Genomic DNA, 17730 nt, shown 5'->3' with positions numbered 1-17730 from the left:
ACTGATAGGCTCTTTGCCTTATGTCCCCCACAAGCTTTCAGGTTAGTTCTGTGTAATAATGAGAGCATGTGGAAGAGAAGGAACAGCAAGTGGGGGTGGAGGTCAGGGCTGGTTTGCTTGAGCCCCTAGGCTAGGACCCTATTGCATTGCCATGGCTAGCCAGCTGAATCCCTGAATTGAGAAAGAATTCATCTTGGCATTTTTAATCTCCTTTTTAATAACAAAGCTGTTATCCAAAAGATTGTCCTTAAAGCACAGAAGGGTATTTGACAACAGTATTTTCTTGATCTACATCTGTCTGTATGCAACCTAAATGTGTTCTTAAATATAGGCATCGACTTTTCCGCGAACATTGCGTTTGTGTGCAAGGGAACTACATAAAAGATTTAAATATCCTTGGTAGAGATCTCTCAAAAACGATCATCATTGACAATTCACCACAAGCCTTTGCCTATCAGGTGAGTTTATTTCCTCTAGGTCATGTTTTTGATTTCTCTAGAATACTAAACAAAGTCTCCTTCAAATCATTCCCTGCATCGGTTGAGGCATTTTTAAATTGTTTTCTGGTCAGCAGTGTGGAAGGCATCCAGCGATGCCTTCTTCCATGGTGATTTTTGGGCTCCCCACTGGAGTCCCCAGATTCAATCGGTCTTCACTTCAAGGCCAGTCCACCCTCTGTGCTCTCATATACCCAGAAATCAACGGAGAGACAGCGCAAGAGAAAGGTGCGAAACAACCCCCCCCCTCCCCATAGATGCAGCCATACTCCTGCGGTACCATGAACTACAGTGCAATCGAAGCATCATCTATGTCCCAAGAAGAGAGATTCTGGTAAAGCAAACGGCACACAAACGTTGCACTGTGCTAGATCTGTCTTGAACACCTGAGCCAGCCAGCATTGATCTTGGGGAAGAAATGAGAAACCCCAAACTGAAGGTGACAATCCAAGTGGAGACTAAAGGGACCAGACTCTTCGTGACACAGATTTTGGAAGTGAATAATACCCTTATTAAATAAATCCCTGCAGATTTCAGATAAAGGGTTTTCCTGCTCACCAAACCAGAAGAAGATTGCTGCCTCCTTTGGCAGCTCAGCCAAAGTTTTGCAGACCTTTTCCAAAACAGAGTCAATGCTGGCTCAGTAAAATTGCATGCTGTGGTGCAGTACTTTTTGTGTTGTTTGCTTAACCAGAATCTCCATCAATCTCCATGAGGGCCTCTTGTCCTGAGCACATGGTACTACCAATAATGCACAATTACAGATATTTCTAAAGGATCCACAAATTTTGTTCCTGCCACGTCCAGGATAATTTGGTTTGCTATCTTATTTTTTTTAATATTAACTTGTTTTTAAAGTTTTAATATTTTCTAAACCGCCCAGAGTTGCTGACAGTCAGGCAACTTATAAATTTATGATGGTTGATCGCACAGCAAGCCATGTGTTTCGATGGGGTTTGGCATTTTTATCCACCCATGATTCCTTCCCAAGCATCTGGGATAGGCAGATGTTTGATGGTATCCTCCCAAAATGTAAGCTGTTCCAAGTAAAGCTGCTTTTTGCAATTGACTGATGGTGAATTTGTCAATATCAGTGGTTTTCAAGTGATGCCCCTCATGTTTTGCGACGGGGAACCCAAGGTACCTATTTACTACTCGTACTATCTTTTATTTCTTTTGTCAGAGTCATTCTACTTCTATTTGCAGGTCTTTGTATTTGCATTTTGTCATTTTCTACAGTTCTTTCTCTTCTATTGTGCTGTCTCCAGGTCTTTGTCTTTTTTATCAACAATTGTCATACTGTATCTGGGATATTTTATATGACAGATGGTTGTTCATTTTAATTCCAAATTCCCACAGCATTTTAGCTTCTTCATCTTCTATCTTGTAGTCCCAGCAGTTCTTGCTTCTAGGCAGGTGGTATTTCTTGCAGATATTCCAATGCACCACTTTGTCATGCTGTTGTATTGAGTCTTCCTGCAGATGGTCCACGGTTCCTTCAGCTTCTTTGGAAGAGGTGGCATTTGTTGTCATTGTCTTTTCAATTCTTGCTTTGCTTGCATTTGTTCTTAAGACTTGTGCAGCCAGAATTAGCCCCTCTGTCTCTTTCTTCAATTTTCCCAGATCCTTACTATTTTCCTACTATTTGTTATGTGCTTGTGTAATGCTTTTTCTTGCCATGTCTCTTTTCTAGCCTTCATTTGGTCTGATTTATAGGCCAGTATGGTCTCTCGGGCCCTCAGTAGTGTTTCCTGGTATACTTGCTTCAATGCATCCTCTTCCCTATCCTTCAAATATTCTTCCAAAGCAATTTAAGTACTTGCACTGCTTTGGCTTTGGCTTATGCCACCTAGCTAGGTCTGACATCTTCTGCGGCCCTCTGAAACTTACATGCTCCACTCTTCTATCCAACAAATGTACACAATTGTCATGTGTGAGAGCATTCCTACTGGTTTGTGCACACCTATTCTCATGCCTTCCTAGAACGTACAGGCCATCCTTCTTAACCCCTCATGCACGTATCCTTCCACCTTTCCTGATGGAGTACTCTCCTCCTGTCTTAACCTGGACACGCTCAACAGATTATGATTTAATGTTTTCTGAATAAATTTTTCCCGGTTCTTGTGAGATGCAGCCCATCTCTTGCCAGAAGCCTTTCAGGTTCGTAGTCCCAAAGGTCCTTTTTTTCAAGGGGCAAATGGACTGAAAAAAGCACCTTGGGGACAACCATGGCCTGAATGACTGAGAATCTCCATAGACCTTCATATTGGTAGAATAGACTGTGGTCTAGAAACTCACGATGGCACAATCCTTTAAGCTAGTGGTTTATTTCTGTTGCCTTGTTGGGAACAGAATGTCAACAGATATTGACCTTTTGTTGGAAGTACTGATGAAAACACCACTTGTGCTTCACTTTCTTCCCCAGCTACTTACAGTCTTTTTTTATTGAAAATTTTGAAAAATTTATTGAAAATTTTGAAAAAAAAACTTCTACAAATATTTACCTACCTACCTCCCCCCCTCAACTCCCCCAACCTCCCTCCTCCTCGGCTTCCCAGAACCAATACAGGGTATAAATCTTTAACAACGATATTCTAAGATAAACTTATAAAAAAAGTTAGTGTCATCTTTCATTTGAGCTTTAACTCTTTGCTAGGCTAGCTCTAAACAGATTATATCATTCCTTGTTTCTTCAGTCATAAACTATCTGGAATTTCTTAGTCCCATATTTATTTTGAGTATAGTCAATCCATCTTCTCCACTCCAGTTTACATCTCTCATTTGAATGGTCCTTGAGATATGGTGATATTTTAGCCATCTCTGCTAGGTTTGTTACTTTTAATGTCCATTCTTGAATAGTAGGCAATTCTTTCTTCTTCCAGTATTGCGCCACCAGCAGTCTTGCTGCGGTTATTAAATGCAAAATCAAGTTAGTCTCTATAGCTGTACAATCAGTAATTATACCTAACAAAAATATTTGAGGGGTAAACTTTATCCTTTTTTAAAGAACATTTTGCATAATCCACCATATTTTTATCCAAAATGCTTTAACCTTTTTACAAGTCCACCATATATGATAGTATGTAGCATCATTCGGATACATAGAGACCAGTTTTTTAGGATCTAAATGCCATCTATAAAACACCTTATAAAAGTTTTCTCTCAAATTTTGGGCTTGTGTAAACTTTATATTTCTTACCCAAATCTTTTCCCATGTATCCAACATTATTGGTTCTTCAAAATTTTGTGCCCACTTTATCATACAGTCTTTAACTAATTCTGTTTCCGAATCCATTTCTATTAATGCATTATATAGTCTCTTTATATGCATTGGACTTTGATCCCTAATTTGTTTTAGTAAATTATTGCGTAAAACTGATTTTTTGATCTTTTTTCCATCTGGCCTGTAACTGCCCATACCGAAACCATATTTGAATTGCCTTTTCCTCTTTTAGTACATTCAAGGGTTTTAATTGTAATACACCTCTTTCTAAGGTGAGAAGCTGTCTGTATGTAATTACATCCTGTTTTTGTAGTATATTTATGTTTTCTATTGCGTGTCTAGGAATTGCCCACATGGGTCTTATCATTTAGTTTGTATTGATATTTTTTCCAGACCCGCAGTAGAGCATTCCTTAAAATATGACTTTTAAAGTTCTTATCCACCTTTTTATCATATAGCAAGTAAGCATGCCAACCATATACTAAATCATGCCCTTCGATATTAAGTACTCTATCATCTGTTGAGTTAATCCAATCACTGATTACTGATAAAACTACTGCTTCATAATATAATTTTAAATTTGGTAATTTCAAACCTCCTCTCTCATGCACATCTTGCATTATTTTTAGTTTTATTCTCGGCTTCTTCCCTGCCCATACAAATTTATTAATGCCCTACTGTCATTCTAGCAAATTTGCATCTTTTTAAAGTATTGATATCATTTGAAAAAGAAATAAAAATTTAGGTAGAACATTCATTTTCATTGCTGCTATTCTTCCCAACAAAGATAATTGTAATTTTTTCCAATTTTTAATCTCTGTCTGAATGCTGCGCCATAGTGGCTTATAATTATACTTATATAGTTTCCCATTTGAGGTTGAGAAATAAACTCCTAGATATTTAACCTTTTAAACTATTTCACATCCTGTTATTCCTTCTATTCTTCCCTTTGTTTAGTGTTCATATTTTTAACTAGCATCTTTGTTTTCCCAAAATTTATTTTAAATCCGGACACTTGGCCGTATTGATTAATCATATTCATTAAAACCTTGCTAGATTCCTATGGTTGGGTTAATGTTATCCAAATCATCCGCAAAAGCACGTATTCTATATTCTTGATGCCTCATCTTGATTCCCTGTAAATCATCTGATCCCTGTATTTTACAATAATTCCAGAGTTATGATAAACAGTAATGGGGATAGGGGACAACCCTGCCTTGTACCTTTCTCGATTTTAAATGGATCTGTTAAGCTTCCATTGACTATAATTTGAGCTGTTTGTTCCTGATATATTGCTTTAATTGATTGTAAAAAGTGCTCTCCTATTTGCATTTTTTGCATTATTTCCAATAAAAATTGCCAATTCACTCGATCAAAGGCTTTCTTGGCATCTAGAAATATAAGCGCAGCAGGGATTTGGTTATTCTTTCCCAAATATTCCCGTATATTAACAATTTGTCTTACATTACTTCTCATTTGTCTCCCTTGTATAAAACCTGTTTGATCATTATGAACCAGTTGCTGAATAACCAACATTAACCTATTCACTAGTATTTTAGTAAAAATTTTATAATCTATGTTAAGTAATGATATAGGTCTGTAATTTTTTGGTTGACTAAGATCTTGATCTTCTTTTGGTATCAGAGATATGAAGGGTGTTTTCCAAGATGGGGGTACCTTCCCTTCCCTTTGGATCTTATTAAATAGTTCCTTAAAAGGTTCTACCATTTCTAATTGTAAATTTTTGTAATAAGCCGATGTCAGCCCGTCTGTACCTGGTGCTTTCCCTACCTTTAGCTGTTTAATTACCTGGAGAATTTCCCCCGAAGTTATTGGTTGATTCAATCTCTCCCTCTGCTCGTCTTTAACTATGGGTATTTTTTCTTTATCCAGGTATCTATCTATATCTAAACCTTGTATTTTGTCATTCATGTACAATCCTGTGAAAAATTAACGAAAAACTTTTTGAATCTCATCCTGTTGATACACTTCCCTTTATAATGTAATTTCGATATATTGCGAGATTTTTATTTCTTCCTAATCAGATATGCTAACCATCTACCAGATTTATTTGCATTACAAAAAGTGTTATGTCTTGCGTATAGCAAGTTAGTAGCCACCTGGTCTGACATCAGCATATTAAATTGCTCTTTTAATAAAGTAATTGCTTCTTCTTATATCTTGGGTTTAGTATTAACTCTTGTTCTCTCTTCCTGATTTCTTCCTCTAGTTCGATTCTTTTTCCCCCCTGTTTATGTCTATGTAACCTATTTAAATTTATTAGAACTCCTCACATATATGCTTTACTTCCGTCCCAAACCATTTCCATAGATGTACCCTTATTCATATTAAAAACAAAATATTCTCTTAACAATTTTTTACATTCATTTTTTTTTTCATATCTAAGTAAGTTTTCATTCAATCTCCAAGTCCTTCTTGCTTGCGTCCCAAATTCCAACTTCATCCAACCCGGATTATGATCTGATAAAGCTCTGGAACATATCTTCATCTTCTTTACCCCAGAAAGTAAATCAATCCTAGAAAAGGATTGATGTCTATCGGAGAAAAATGTAAAGTCATATTCTTCAGCTACTTACAGACTTGATATTGTTTTCAGGTTCGTTGTCGTTTCATTTGTCCCCACATGAATGAGAAGAAAAGGATAGTCATCTTTTGGCTTGATTATTTTAGTCAGGCTCTCAGCCACATCTTTTATTTTCACTCCAGGGAGGCAGCACACCTCCCTCATTTGATTGTCTGGTCTACAGACTGCTCATCCTGTTCCCCTTTGTTGAACATTGGAATAGGTGTCATGTTTTTTTATTTCCAAATGTGAATTTTTTGGTGCACCTTCTTACCCTGAATATTCTTTTATGATCATTTGGCATGAATTGAGCGTGTAATTTATGTAAATGATCACTGCCATCTGTCCTGAGCAAAACGAACATGTGCAGAGATGTTTTCAGTTGTTCTCCCCATCCTGCCCAACCCCTTTCACATTTGGCAAGAGTTTTTAAAACCTTGAATTGATGAGGGAATCGCTTTCTAGCAACTGTAGCACCTTATTTTACCTTAGCCGCCCAGAGTCCTACGGGATTGGGCGGCATACAAATCTATTAAATTACTAATTACTCTCTTTTTTTTTTAACTGATTTAGCTTTCAAATGGAATTCCTATAGAAAGCTGGTTCATGGATAAAAATGACAATGAACTTCTAAAGTTGATTCCTTTTCTGGAAAAACTTGTAGAACTGGTAAGTATTCTTAAAATACATTTTTTCTTCTTCGTAAAACTTCATAGATCAAAATCGCACAGTTCAGGATAGCAGGTTTTGACTTAGGAAACACCTTCAGATGTCTTTGCATTACATGACACCTTCCTTTAGGGAGCACTCTCTCTCCCTTTTAGAGCAGCACAGTTTCCCTGATCTGTCAAAAATAGGTTTGAATACATTTTTTCTAGCCTCTTCAAGGTGAATCCTCTGTCAGAGGTCAAGCAAGATGATGTTTTGTAGAGCTTTTAGAGTACAGGTAGTCCTCAACATACAATAGTTCAGTGACTGAAGTTATAATGGCATTGAAAAAAGTGACTTATGACCGTTTTTCACACTTGTGACTCTTGCAGCATCCCCAGGGTCACGTGATCAAAATTGAGGTGCTTGGCAACTGACTCACATTTATGACGTGACCTTCTGAGAAGCAGAGTCAATGGGGAGCCAGATTCGCTTAACAACCATGTGACTAACTTAACAACTGCAGTGATTCATTTAACAGCTGTGACAAGAAAGACTGTAAAATGAGGCAAAATTCACTTAACAACTGACTCGCTTCGCAACAGAAATGTGTTGAGCTCAACTGTGCTTGCAAGTTAAGGACTATCTGTAATCTCCTGCCCATACTCAATGTATGAGTGAATTTTATTTTTTTAGAATGCACATTTTAATCAGAATTTTAAGCATGTCGACTAGAGCTGAAGGTTTCATAATGCAACCTCACAGAAGTATCTCCACAGAAAAACATCTGGGGCTTGGAAGATGTCTGCAGTGCTTGTAAGCCATTACCTGGAGTGAGATTACAGGGACCAATAAAGCCACATTTCTTGACAAGCCTGAGTATGAATTTGGGAACAATTAAAGCTGGTGCACACTGCTAACTGCCAGTAGGACTAACTTCACTAAATAGAAATTCTGTAAGAACTTGCAGATATTTCAGTAACCATAAGCTAACATAAAATGTTGGATACAGATCTGAAATTGTTACAGGAGGGACATAACAGAAATCGTGGTTTGGAAGAAAATGGAGGAGGATATTTTAGCACCCGGTATCTTGTTTTCTTTTAATGTGGCAATTGGTTGAAAAAGGCCACACAGACGGGATTTCAGCCTCTCTTGGCTCCCTTTCTTCTCCGCAATAAAAAGCAGCAGTTTCTGAGCGTGCTCCTAATTTCAAGGGTTATTATCACAAATTAACTTCACTGTAATACATGAGAGATGGTAAAGTTTTGTTTTGCTCTCCCCGTCTCTAGAATGAAGATGTTCGACCGCACATCCGAGACAGATTTCGCTTGCATGACTTACTACCCCCTGATTAAACTCAATCTTTGGTCAAAGAGCTGAAGGGAAAGAAAATGCAGGATCCTTTTTCTTTTTGGACTAGAACAAAAACATTGCCATTACTGTTGAAATTTTTGCATTTTTGTACCCTTTCTCGCTTTTCTTATCTCTGGTGCCCATCAGTAATAAAAGGGTTACAGAAGAACTTTCTATATCGCCAAATGGAAAAAAGACGTGCAGTATAGTAGGTAGGCTAGAACAGAAAAGTCTTTAGATCTAGTGCAACTCCAATAATTTTTAATGTACAGAACACCTGCCATTTTTAAAGAATTCTGTTTCTGCCACCAGCAGTTTCTCCTATAAAAATACAGGATTTATGAAATCACAGAGATTGAAAATGGACTCTGGTTTTCTCTCTGTTTGGTGCTCTCTAAGTGGGTTTGTAGCCACTTTGTGTTACTTTTAAAATTCTCATTTCAACAGGAATGGCCAGTAATTTTTTTCCTGTTAAGGTTTATAACCTTTTTACATTTTTGATCTGTATTCAATTTTAGAATTTCATTATGCATTCCTTTTAGTTGAGGTGACTTCATATTTTTCTGGGAATAGCCAAGTTTTATTCATTTTTATTATTCGTTTGAAAGGCCATTTTCCTGCTTTGTCTGCCTGCATACTGTATATTTGTTTTTAAAAATCATCTAGTTTTATTCTATGTAATATATATATATATATATATATATATATATATATATATATATATATATATATATATATATATATATATATATATATATATATATATTGTACATAGAATATATATATTCTCTGTAATCTACTGTAGTGGAAATCTTTTAAAAAAAAAATCAAGAGACTGGCTAGATAAAAAATATAAGAATTACTAATATGCAGAATATTTAAACCATCGTGATGGCATGTACTTGTGGACAGATGATTTCTTGTGGTGTGCACAGCTCAGAAAGAGAGGAGAGAGAGAGAGAGAGAGCGGTGCCTCAGTCTCCTGTCTGTAGGAGTCCTTGAGAATTTGCTTGGTGTAGTGCAGTTCAGTTCCTGCCGCACCAGGATCTCCACAAATGAGAATAGGAAGAGCAATCAAGCCTTGCATGGGTTGGCCCTCTACCCTGCAGGTAGCGCCAGTCAGTTTGAAAGTTCGGTGTGGCTTTGTCTGTGCGCCACCGTCACCCTGCCTGCTCTTGTGGTCCTGGACACTTCTTCGCTGCCAGCGCAGCTGATATGCTATCATAGTGGTTTTCTATATTATATGGAAATAGTTTTCAAGCCTTGGTTCTCTAATGCAGGTTACACAAGAGGCTGATATTTTTTTAATGGAGCGTACTCTCCTTTTTTGGAGGCTTTTTATGGAAGGGAAAAATTTGTAGAAGTTAGTAAGCTTTGCCTCTAAACCGCATATACACGCCACAGGCTTGGGCTGTTTTTATGTAAAGGATGTTGCAGAATGGCACTTTTTCTAAAGAGAAGTTTGATATTTTGTATGCTTGTTAAAGAAAGAACAGTATTGGAAATTAAAGGTGGACAACTGATAATTGAGAAGTATGTCAATTAATTTTTTATGTATATTACCTGTTTACTTGTACAATTTTATTGTACAAATTACATGCAGCTTCATTTTTGAATGAGTCCTTAAAATAAGGAAAATCTTTTTAGGAAAACATTTAATTTTTGTATTTTTTGATTTTAAAAGGCATGAATTATATCAACTTTTTCCAATGTATTAATGAAAATTTTAACTTTTCATCAGGTTGAGTGTTTTCTTACTATATTATCTGTTATATATGTAGCTAGCAGATGTGTCACTGAACTGTTAAAAAGTTAGCATGTAGAGCAAGCCTGCTTTATGGGAAATCATTATTCATTTAGCACAGAATTATGGTGAATTTTCTGTGAAAAGAGAAAAAAAAGGCATTTGCTATCCAAAATGCTGACTTTTTTTGTATTTAAAGAAAGGTATTTTGCTTGTGGGAAAATGCTACAGATTCATTTTAATGAGAATCTTTGAACTGTATTTATCTTTAGGACATCTGGGCATCTTTACGCTGTTTTGTCTTAAATGTCTTTATTGAAATAAAATGTACATAATGTTACTATAATATATATATATATATATAAATATATACATACACACACACACTATATATATAATGTAAGTAAGCGTGTGTATGTGTGTTTTCCCAGAGGTGATCCCTGTACCACTTTTTGTTTTGCTAGTAACAGCTTTATTGATACTTTTGATTTTGAAAATGTTAAATGCTCTCAAATCTATGAAAGTGGATTATCATCATTATGAGCAATGTAGGAGTATCCTTGACTCAGATTATTTTTGATTTAAGAGAAGGTAACTCTAGTAATAATTAGTCCAAGCTACTCCTCTGCTTCTTCTAATAATGATAGCTCACAACTCTTTGCCAGTGGTCTACAGAAGGGAGCCTGAGCCCATGGAGCGGGCGAGGGGCTCCGGGTTCGTGTAGAAAGCCAGCCCACTGATCTTCCCCAGCTTCAAAAAAACAACTGTGAAGAGAAGGGCTCTCTTCGGAGGAACAGCGGATGCCGGCCGTGTTTGGAACTTTGGGGGATAAGAGAGCGAGTGGGTGATTTTCTTATTACGATAGTTTGCTATGAGGCATTCAGAGATTATTTTCTGCAGATCCACTAACAAGTAAATTGAAGAGCAGACCTTGCCTTGAACAATACAACGGACGTTTCTCTGTTATTTCAAGGGAATTGTACAGCATCTTTTTAGAGTAACTTTTTAAAGCAAATGTGCGTTTTCATGAACAAGATTAATAAACCCGCTGCTTTTTGTTAAGGTGGAATACTGCAAATAACAACACCGATCCCTGAAGAGAGGAGGGGGGGGGAAGGAATGTGAAGTTTTATGGTCTAAAATGATGGGTAATGTGGGCAACTTAATCCTATTTAGGACAACCAAAATCAACCGCTGCCGGCTCCTCTGTAAATACTTATTAAACTATCATTTTGTAATTTGGTGCAAGTCTGGTTTTTAATTTTCAGTAGAAACGTGAAAGTGTTTGATAAATGAAGGCTCCGTCTTGTGTTAGAACAGTTTTCTCAACCCTGGCGAATTTAATCCTGTGGACTTCAACTCCCAGAATCCCCCAGCCAGCTAACACCGTGTTAGAACATTCGCCGAGTGTGGCTGTGCAAGAGCCCTCGGGGGACAGACAGGCTTCGGGATGAGCCGCGCATGGATGCCCTAAAGAGGAACCACTTCGCGGCCTTCTGCCGAGCCCAGGTGACAAGCAGAACATCCAAAAGGACTCGGGCTATCTTCCAGGAAGAGGTTGGCGCTAAACAGCCGCCTCAGGCTGAAGCCAGCCGCCCCGGTTCGTCCAATGGGCGGGGCGGCGCGGCAGGTGGACCGAGGCCACACCCTCCTGGCCTCGCCTCCTCCGGCAGCGCCGGCGGGCCGTCCTCCCGCGAGAGGCAATGGGGGCGGCTTCCGCCCCGCCTCTTCCGGGGACGTCGGCGGAAGCAGAAAGCGCGTCGGAGGCGGGGCGGAAGTCCCGGCGTGCCCCGCGCGGCCCCTTCTGCCTGCTGGCCTGGGCGAGCCGCGAGAGCGAGAGGGCGGCGGGCAAGATGGCGGCCGAGGCGGACTCCTGGGGTAAGTCGGGCGCCACCGGCGCTGCCCCCTCCCGCTCCCTCCGGCCAGGCAGGCCCGGGCCCTCCGCTCACCCTTTCTCTGTCCCCGCAGACGCGGACACCTTCGAGGCGCCGGACCCGCTGCCCGGGCGTCTGGGGCCCACTCCCGCCGTGGTGACCAGGGACCGCTGGGCCGGCGAGGACGAGGACGACGACGTCAAGGTGGCCGGGAGGGGGGCGGGGCGGCGGCGGGGGCCCCGGGGCCTTTCCCCGGTGCGTTGGGGGAGGCGGGCGGCGGCGGAGGCCTCCCGGCGGCTGACCGGCGCTTCTGCTCTGCCCCGGCCAGGACAACTGGGACGACGAGGAAGAGGAGCAGCAGCAGGCGGACGAAAAGGAGGCCGAGGCCAAGCCAGGTGAGCGGTCGGGCGGGGGGTCCCCGGGAGCCCCGCGCCGCCAGCGGGAAGCCGCCGCTAACCTTGGGCCTCTCCGCAGAATCCAAAGTTTCCGACAAGAAGAAAGCAGCGGAGAAGATAAAGGAGCGGGAGAAGCTGCAGCGGAAAAAACAGGAGGAGGCGATGAAAAGGGTAAGGGAAGGGCCGGGCCTCCCCCAAGGCCAACGGGGAACGGCCCGCAGCCTCGCCCCGCTGCCTTTCTGCGGCGCCTGGGCGGCGCGGCCGGTTGCATTTCTGCTTTGTCTCCCTTTTGAAGTTGGAGGAGTCGGAAGACTCGAAAGACCTGACGCCGGAAGAGCAGTTAGCAGACAAGCTCCGGCTGCAGAAGTTGCAGGAAGAGGCAGACCTGGAGTTAGCAAAAGAAACCTTCGGTGAGCGTGGAGGCTGTGCCGGCAGCCGCTTCCCTTCCTTTGGCCCAAGGATGCCCCCACAGTTCTCTACCAAGAGGGTCTCCATGACCCAAAGCACTTTCAGGTCCTCCCTCGTTTTTAAGAATGTCAGGGCGGGCCCAGACCAGCCTCTTTGAGACCATTTCTTTTCTTTCAGTGTGTTGTCAGTGTGTTTTATGTGCTTCAGCAGCCCTTTCTGTACATTGCTCTTTTCTTACAGGTGTAAATAGCATATGTGGAATAGATAGTATGAATCCATCCTCAAAAGATGATTTTACGGAATTTGAGAAATTGTTAAAAGAAAAAATAACACAGTATGAGAAATCCCTATATTATGCTGGATTTTTGGAAACGTTAGTTCGAGATATATGCATTTCATGTAAGTACATTCAGTGAAGTACTATTGTTTGCACCCTGCTTAGCTTGGAAATGAAGAACACATTAGAACAATTCTCCAGTAAAATAGACTAGGCTAATGGGATTGAATTCATTATTTATTAACTCAATCTAGAAAAGGTTTTGTAATGTATTCTATGTTCTATTTTAATGCTGCTGCTAAGATAGTAGAACATTCCTTCCACAACCAGCTTATCTGATCATCTATTTATCTTACAAGAAAAGCACCTGGGTAATTCCCAACAAATATCTAAATATGCATTACCTCCCTAATGCAGGATCATTGGAAGAGAAAAGTGTGTTCATTTTCCTAAACAGTTCATATTTAATATTTCTGTCCATTTGGTTTGCTTACAATTTCAAAGTTTTAACTAGCCACTGTATTCTATAAAGATGCAGCCAGACCACTTCATAAACTTAAAATAATTTCTAATAACTTGTGTTAAAAATGTATGTAACATAAAATTCACTGAAGAGAAAAAAGCCGTATCCATGATAAAGTTTAGGATTTAACCTACATCTGATAAGTCAGAATGGCCTTATTAAATACCGTTTTTCATTGGGAAACCGGGGGTGTTGGTAGCCCTCCATTTTTTAACATATTAGCCAGTGTTGACTTTATTACAACAGAATTGAGCCAATGAATTATTGGTATCCCATATGGACATTCACACTAATTGTCCCTCATTTCTCCTTGATGCTTTATAGTAATCTCAGGTTGATAGCAGATGTTGAATGTGTTGTCTTTCATCAAGTCTTTTGGATATTTTTAAATGTTAGGAAAAGCAGTGGAGAAAGAAGGCATACTTGCCTTCGGTCTACTCAGTTAAATGAATATTTGTTTTAGCACTTAATATTTTGCAGTGTGTCATCTCTTATTTTGAGAAGAAATCTGGCCAGGAGGGCATTTTGTCCTCTTGTTCTGGTTTTGGGAAAGGAGCAGAGCCCAAGGGGCATCTCCCTGGAGGCCTAAAGGAGACAGGCACTGGGGAAGAGCTGTGATGTCAGTTGGGGATTTCCTGGGGGGCTGTCTGGCTTCAGGAGCCTGTGGATTTTTACACTCCAAGTCATTGGAGGAAGATTGCCTGATGGAAAGGGGGGGGGGGGGCTTTTGAGCCAAGGCTCACTTCAGACACTTAGACTGCTGTGACATTTTGAACAAATGTACAGAGGTCATCTTTGGCATGCCAAATAAAACATTCAGGAAAAAATGAACATTTTTAAATTATTGCTCAATTGGATTTTAATTTTTTTCTATGAGCCACATAGTTAACCTTAGTTTTCAGTGAAAGAAGGTAGGGCTGCTCATAATAGAGCCAGGCATTGGTTAGACTCTCTCGGTTTTATGCTTCAGGTCATAACCCGGATATGACCTTCCCTACAACTGTGGTGTCTTGCCTATCCATAAATTGCCAGCTTATCCGCATTTTCCCTAAACGTATTTCCCCAAGTATTCCAGGGGTTTTCTTGTAATGTAAAATTCCTTTGCCACCCTTTTTGGAGCAGAAAAAGCAAGCTGCAAATAATCCCTCCCCTCCTTGTTCCTTCTTTAGTGGAAGTCGATGACTTGAAAAAGATCACCAATTCCTTGACGGTGCTATGCAGTGAGAAGCAAAAACAGGAGAAGGTTGGTTTTTTTGGGGGGGGGGTGTGTGCTTCCAAGCTTTGGCAGCCACTGTGATATTCTCCTTGATCTGGGGGAGGAAGTGGGGGGGGGAAAGGCACTTGGCAGCTAATGTAGCTTCCTTCTACCGGCTCCATGAAAACATCTCCTGCTCCTACTAGACTTTCTACAACTGAAGAAGCCCCTTTTGTCTTATTCTGGCAAGCTGTTTAATTTCTTTACACAGCAGTTTGTAAACGTTGATCAGGGTCCTGATCAGGGGTGGGTTTCAACCGGTTGGTCGGCGAACCTGGAAGTAACTTCCGGGAACGGCGAAGGGCGCACCCACCAGTGGTCCTTACCTGGTTTTGATGAGTTCTGCGCTTCTACGCATGCGTAGGACGCATACAGCGCCTGCACGATCCTCCAGGAACAGCTGGAGCGTCGCGCAGACGCTAGTAGGCATGCGTGCACCGCGTGCGTGCACGAGGACACCGCTGGCCCCGTTCCAACCGAACCGGTTGGAACGGGGCAAGAAACCCACCCCTGGTCCTGATGAAGGTAAATACTCCATCGGGTACAGAATACTGCATGTCAGAATAAATGCAAATGGTTTTTTCTTGATTTGGTACCTTCCACGCATTCTGGATTTCAGCTTTCATCAACCCTGGGTTGTTTCTTGTGGGTGGGGGGTGGATAGCACAGGGGTGTGTAAGGGAATGGAGGCTTGCTTTCCCTTTTCTAGCCCAGGATTGGCGAGGTCCAGTTATGTTCTTAAATCTGAGCTGTCCCTTTTTCTTTCCAGCAAAATAAAGCCAAAAAGAAGAAAAAAGGTGTAGTGCCTGGTGGGGGTCTAAAAGCAACAATGAAAGATGACCTGGAAGACTATGGTGGCTACGATGGTGGCTATGTACAAGACTTCGAAGACTTCATGTGACCCGTTCTTTCCGATTGTTGGTTTGCCCAAACTCCCCTAACTGTAGCACAACTCCTTTCCTTTCAATTCTGCCAAATGCCACAATCATTCAGTGCAGTATCTTTATGCTGTTGGTTATCCTGTCACGACTTGACACATTGGAATACCTGTCTTGATGCCGAGGGAATAAAATTATGAAGCTCAATTTTTTTATTCAATGATAGGAAATAACGGAATATTGAAAAAGTGTGTCTTCATGGCAGCGAAGCAGCACTAAATTGGACATTAATTTTGACCTGGCCGAAGTCATTACCAGCAGAGTTAGTAATAACAATCTTAACTATGTTTTTTTTTACAAGAAACTACCCAGAAAACAAAGGCAGTTTGCAGCAATTGCATGGGTTTGCAGTAGTATTAAAATGGCTTTTCTATTAGAATTTGGTTTTTCAGTGGCTTGAGGGACGTAGCTATAAATCTCCCTGACTCCCAAGCTTGAAAAGGGGCTGTTTTTGTGCCCTGGGAGGGGGAAAGGACGTTCTCTGAGCAGTTCAGCTGACACTTTGCTGATTCTTTGGGACAGTTTCTTATCACCCGGTTTGGTGGCTCTCACAAGACTGCGGATTTTTTCATGTATAGGAATCCTGCTTAGCAAACTGCAACAGTTACAGTAGTTGGGCAAATTGTTATGTTCAGAATTATGACATCTGCAAATGTTTTATAAAAGCAACTAATTTAATAAAATCACTATTGTGAGGACTGAGATTTTTGGTCAGCTTGTGCTTTGCCCGTGGACAGTAACAATTGTTGACAAGGGACCAAATTGCCAAGGGAAGCGGCGACTCTTCTCACCCCACTCAAGGGATCATGTGGATTGGGCAGTTCTGGCCACACCCTCCCCTCTTCGGACTGAGGCTGCCCCCCATTAATAGCCAGTGACTGGAATGATTCTCAAAAAAAGCCCACAGGTAATTTCTCAAGACATGAGCAAATCCAATAATGGCTTCTCTTTCTAAACATGCAGATGGCTAAACTGTATTACCTTTAAGGACAGGACAGTAATCAGTCAGTAGCCACCACAAAGACCAATCCCAATGGTTCTGAAGGGAGAGGAAAAAGCAACGGGGAATCCTCCTTTACTGCCATGGCCTCCCAGGGCAGGAGATCTAACCAGCCTTGGATGCTAGGCTGCAACCGCTTAGCCACCTCTCCCAGTGTCTAAATTGACCAGCTTTTCCCACACTCCAAATTAGCAGAAGAGCATTTTCTGGTTCTTTGAGCCATTCATATATGCCCGACGCATCCTTGCACACAGCTACCATCACAAGGTAGAGCTGCCCACCTTTGCAAGTTCCTGAAAAAGTGACAGAGCTATAATGCTTCAACTCACAGCTCCAAAAATAGATCTGAAAAAGCTACTTGTCTTCTGGTATAGAAGAAAAAATAGTTCTGAAATACTCCCAAGTCGAATTTAGTTACGTTTTGCTCTCTGGCCACAAGATCATTCAAAAGTATCTCGAAGCTTCAGCCAAGGACGATGGTCTTCAATGTGAAGTTGTTTTAATCCCACGGCAGCTGCGTTTCAGCCTGACTCCAGAAGTCAATGTATTTGACACCAAGTCCCAGATTAATGATCCTCTGTTTTGTGTAGTTCACGCCATTTGAAAAAGAGCATCTTGGCTAATCTTTTTCCTCTGAATGGATGAAAATGTAACTCCCTAAGTTGTTTTTTTCTGGCTTGTCTAGTTTGTTTGCAGTTCTACTTTGGCCAGCCAGGACAAGCTAATTGGCCAGTAAATCGTTGAGACAGCAGCCTGTTTGGGCGTCATTCAAGAGCAAGTGGACCACATCGTAGAACTGGTTGTCATAGGCGAGCTTGTAATAGACATAAATGTCCTCACAGTGGGTCAAGAGCTGCTTCAGGTTCCTCACAGCAGACTCATTTGCTGCCTGCTGCTTGACTCTGAAAGGGAAGGGCTGCCAGTTAACGGAGGACGTCCCCTTTTCCCCCCTCCCCAGCTCAAAAAGCTGCTGCCCCATCGCTTCCTCTCGGCTCCCGAAGCCACAAA

The 17730-nt window shown here is 41.1% G+C and overlaps 3 protein-coding genes across 5 annotated transcripts in view; 2 read left to right on the top strand and 1 right to left on the bottom strand.

Moving 5' to 3' along the window:
• CTDSPL2 (CTD small phosphatase like 2) overlaps positions 1–8365 on the top strand; it is a 36397-nt gene extending 28032 nt beyond the window's left edge. For all 3 annotated transcript variants that reach the window (XM_032233052.1, XM_032233053.1, XM_032233051.1), the window contains exons 12-14: positions 332–458; positions 6878–6973; positions 8245–8365. In XM_032233052.1, coding sequence (XP_032088943.1) covers positions 332–458; positions 6878–6973; positions 8245–8310 — 289 coding nt within the window. In that variant the 3' untranslated portion in view covers positions 8311–8365. The remainder of the gene's footprint in view (positions 1–331; positions 459–6877; positions 6974–8244) is intronic.
• A 3443-nt stretch (positions 8366–11808) lies between these two features.
• Positions 11809–16424, top strand: EIF3J (eukaryotic translation initiation factor 3 subunit J). Its single transcript, XM_032233431.1, has 8 exons — positions 11809–11930; positions 12021–12130; positions 12255–12321; positions 12401–12492; positions 12617–12731; positions 12970–13128; positions 14699–14772; positions 15554–16424. The coding sequence occupies exons 1-8, from the start codon at positions 11906–11908 to the stop codon at positions 15683–15685; spliced, it is 774 nt and encodes a 257-aa protein (XP_032089322.1). The 5' UTR covers positions 11809–11905; the 3' UTR covers positions 15686–16424.
• SPG11 (SPG11 vesicle trafficking associated, spatacsin) overlaps positions 16246–17730 on the bottom strand; it is a 39755-nt gene continuing 38270 nt past the window's right edge. The window contains exon 40 of the mRNA XM_032233427.1: positions 16246–17624. Within this exon, the coding sequence (XP_032089318.1) occupies positions 17444–17624 (181 nt within the window). The 3' untranslated portion in view covers positions 16246–17443. The remainder of the gene's footprint in view (positions 17625–17730) is intronic.

Source organism: Thamnophis elegans, chromosome 16 (assembly GCF_009769535.1).
Source record: "Thamnophis elegans isolate rThaEle1 chromosome 16, rThaEle1.pri, whole genome shotgun sequence".
Taxonomy (NCBI): Eukaryota; Metazoa; Chordata; class Lepidosauria; order Squamata; family Colubridae; genus Thamnophis; species Thamnophis elegans.
The sequence above is the reverse complement of the archived record's forward strand: the minus strand, read 5'-3'. Positions and strand labels throughout refer to the sequence as shown.